Here is a 3,331-nt window from a genome sequence, read left to right as displayed (position 1 = left end):
CATACCCAAGAAGACTCGAGGCTGTAATCACTGCCAAAGGTGCTTCAACAAAGTACTGAGTAAAGGGTCTGAATACTTACGTAAATGTGATATTTCAGTTTTTTATTTTTTTATAAATGCGCATGAAATAATTACAACCTGTTTTTGCTTTGTCATTATGTGGTGTTGTGTATAGATTGAGGGCGAAGAACAACGATCTTAATCCATTTTAGAATAAGGCTGTAACTTAACAAAATGTGGGAAAAGTCAAGGGGTCTGAATACTTTCTGAATGCGCTATAAGTGCCTTGTTCAACGGCACATCGACAGATTATTCACCTAGTCGACTTGGGGATCCAAACCTTTCAGCTACTGGCCCAATGCTCTTAACCACTAGGCTACCTGCCACACTTCATAGTCCCTTCATGCCTTATTTCATATTATTACGTGGTGCAAATCAAGAAAATTGTGTTTCAGTTGTATATTATTATAAGGGCTGCAAAAATATATATATTTTTAAAAGTAGGCATTCCCAATCAATGGTATCATGTATGTTTACTTATTATTCACATTGAACATGCTGTCATCTGTATAACAAAACAAATGTAACAGCTACACAAATTCACAATGGCACAACAAAGTCATGTGTCATATTCTAACCACCATGGAAATTAAACAGCATGAGCTAGAGACACACATCATATCATGCTTGTATTATCTGCTATCTCTTTCTGGGAGCAGAAATTGAATGTAACTTTAATTATAATTTTTTCCAAACAAATACTGTATTCCTACTACAAGCCCACTACACATTCAATGCTCACTAAGCCATACTGTACAGCACTTTGGGGACCCACTGGAGGCCACTACAGTAAATGCACTTAATTCAGATTTCTTTTACATTGCCCATATTTTTTTTCCTGCAACCTGTTAGATGACCTCTGTTATTATTATATGCATGTTCTCTATCTGGAACGATGGGTACGGTGGGGATGCCACAGTAAACTGTCAAACATTTTACAGTTTGGGTGCGACCCGTGTTTTCAACAGCTTTATAATGCTTGTGCGTAACTCTTTAGTGACAAGTCCATAGATGATAGGGTTAATTAGAGGGGGAACTATGAATATCAGGATAGTGCAGAACTTCTTGATGTTCATTGGGACCTGGGGGAAGCGGTTACTGAGGATAATGGTGAGGCTGACAATTTCGTAGATCACGTAGATGACCAGGTGAGTGGCGCAGGTCTGTAAGGCCTTACTACGACTGCCCTTGTCACTCTTCCTCATCAGACAGGCTGACAGGATCTTGGTATAGCAGAAAAAGATGATGAGGAAGGAACCGCTGCTGAGAACCCAAGTCATGCACAAACCTGGAATGAGATGAAGAAGTCATAATACAAGTCATAGGAAAGAAAATGTGAATGACAAAACAAGATTAAAAAAACAACCAATGCTTCATAATTACAGTGATATAACATAATGGCGGGGGTCAATCCTCATTTACACAAACTTGCCGTAGATATCGTTAATGGGGGTGGGCACACAGGCCAGGTTCAGGATGGAGCGGTTGCTGCAGTAGACATGCCTGATGTAGGTTCCACATAGTGGAGTACCCACATTCAAAGCAAAGAGCACAGCTATAAGGATGATTGCTACAGCCCAGGCCAGCAAGATCACAAAAACCATGTGGGCCGTTGTCATGATCGCATAGTACCTCAATGGTTCACACACTGCCACATACCTGTAATTGGATTATAATGCATTATTTTACGACTATTAATATTATTCCTTCTTAACAACAACAGATTCAATTTTTGCACTTGTGGAAACCACTTAATAAATGTGGCCCTGAGAGAACATTTCACTCTCCCATAGACGAATACAGCTAGGCAGAGGTTTACTTCACTGTGAGACATTTTCATCTACCATGACCTGCTGCATACCTGTCATAGGCCATGGCTGACAGTATGGTCTGTATAGCTGCACCATACGTGTGAACACAGATGGCCTGAGCATAGGCACTGTTGTATGGAATCCTCTTCTCCCCCGTCAGGAAGATGACCATGAGCTGAGTCATCACAGCCATTCCTCCCAGCAGGTCACAGGCAGCCAGGTTACACACCATCACGTACATAGGCTTGTGTAGCGTCTTATCTATTGCAATCACACTCATCACAACCCCGTTCCCCAGCAGCACCAGGAAGTAGATGGCCAGGAACAGGGCAAACAGGGGGTAACCATAGCTCCGAGGCACTTCAAAGCCCTCCAGCTCAAACACGATGGGCTGCCTCAGGGCCACGTAGGAAACGTTCTCCATGCGCAACATCAGAGTCCTGTAAAAAGCATAGCACAGGAGGAACCTCCTCAGAACACACATGCTTTAGAGAGAGACCTGTTTACAGTCCCCTAGTCACCTAATAACTATGAGAGCTATTCACAATGAGTTTATCATTGATCATCTACACAGCATAGTCAATTTATTCTTGTATTACTTTGCTACTTTATTTAGCATTGCCCATAGTAACAATATTAGTTGTAAATTACTATCTACCTATCTGAGCAGACGGTGACGAAGTCCTTACTGGGCGAGAGGTGACTGTCCTTTATACTGTTAATGCTCCTCCCCCCCAGTAGGAGTTGCTCCATCTTTCTATCCATCCATCATACGACACCCTGAGAACACACCAACAAGTAGTCAAGTGTCAGGATTCTTAGGGGGCATCTCTGTGAGTTTTTTTATGCGCATGATGTCAGAATGCACTCACTGTTTCAAAATGTTATTGTTACGCAACAGGACAGTTAACCTGCGCTGCCCTCAAACCAAGGCATGCTGCCTTCTTATTATGTATAAGCTATGTTACAACTTGTCAATTTCAAATGATTTTTGAACAAGTTTGATTTTCTAACAACAGTTTTAATTGAGGTGTTTTCCGCCTCCTCATTAATTCACATAGGGAGTAGCCCATTTCACTGTTGTTGACAATTTAGGTTTGAGACTTTACTGAGCTGGACAGACTTCTCTCTTCGAGGAGAGCCAAAGCACTTTCCCGAGATCAAGTGTGAATACATTGCACATCTCAATCAATCAATCAAATGTATTTATAAAGCCCTTTTTACATCAGTCACAAAGTGCTATACAGAAACCCGAACAGCAAGCAATGCAGATGTAGAAGTGCGGTGACGAGAAAAAACTCCCTTGAAAGGCAGGAACCTAGGAAGAAACCTATAGAGGAACCAGACTCTGAGGGGTGGCCAGTCCTCTTCTGGCTGTGCCAGGTGGAGATTCTAACAGTACATGGCGAAGATGTTCAAACGTTCATAGATGACCACCAGGGTCAAATAATAATAATCAC

The 3,331-nt window shown here is 41.8% G+C and overlaps 1 protein-coding gene across 1 annotated transcript; it reads right to left on the bottom strand.

The window, feature by feature from the left end:
- Positions 1 to 995: 995 nt before the first annotated feature.
- LOC120043808 (olfactory receptor 10A6-like) lies at positions 996 to 2,624 on the bottom strand. Its single transcript, XM_038988403.1, has 4 exons — positions 2,530 to 2,624; positions 1,922 to 2,311; positions 1,493 to 1,719; positions 996 to 1,348 (listed from the first exon to the last, which is right to left on the bottom strand). Exons 1-4 carry the CDS (start codon positions 2,622 to 2,624, stop codon positions 996 to 998), a joined length of 1,065 nt encoding a protein of 354 aa, XP_038844331.1.
- Between the last annotated feature and the right edge of the window lie 707 nt (positions 2,625 to 3,331).

The sequence above is a fragment of the Salvelinus namaycush genome, chromosome 3 (genome assembly GCF_016432855.1).
Source record: "Salvelinus namaycush isolate Seneca chromosome 3, SaNama_1.0, whole genome shotgun sequence".
Lineage (NCBI taxonomy): Eukaryota > Metazoa > Chordata > Actinopteri > Salmoniformes > Salmonidae > Salvelinus > Salvelinus namaycush.
Note: the sequence above shows the minus strand (reverse complement) of the source record. Positions and strands in the feature narration are given on the sequence as shown.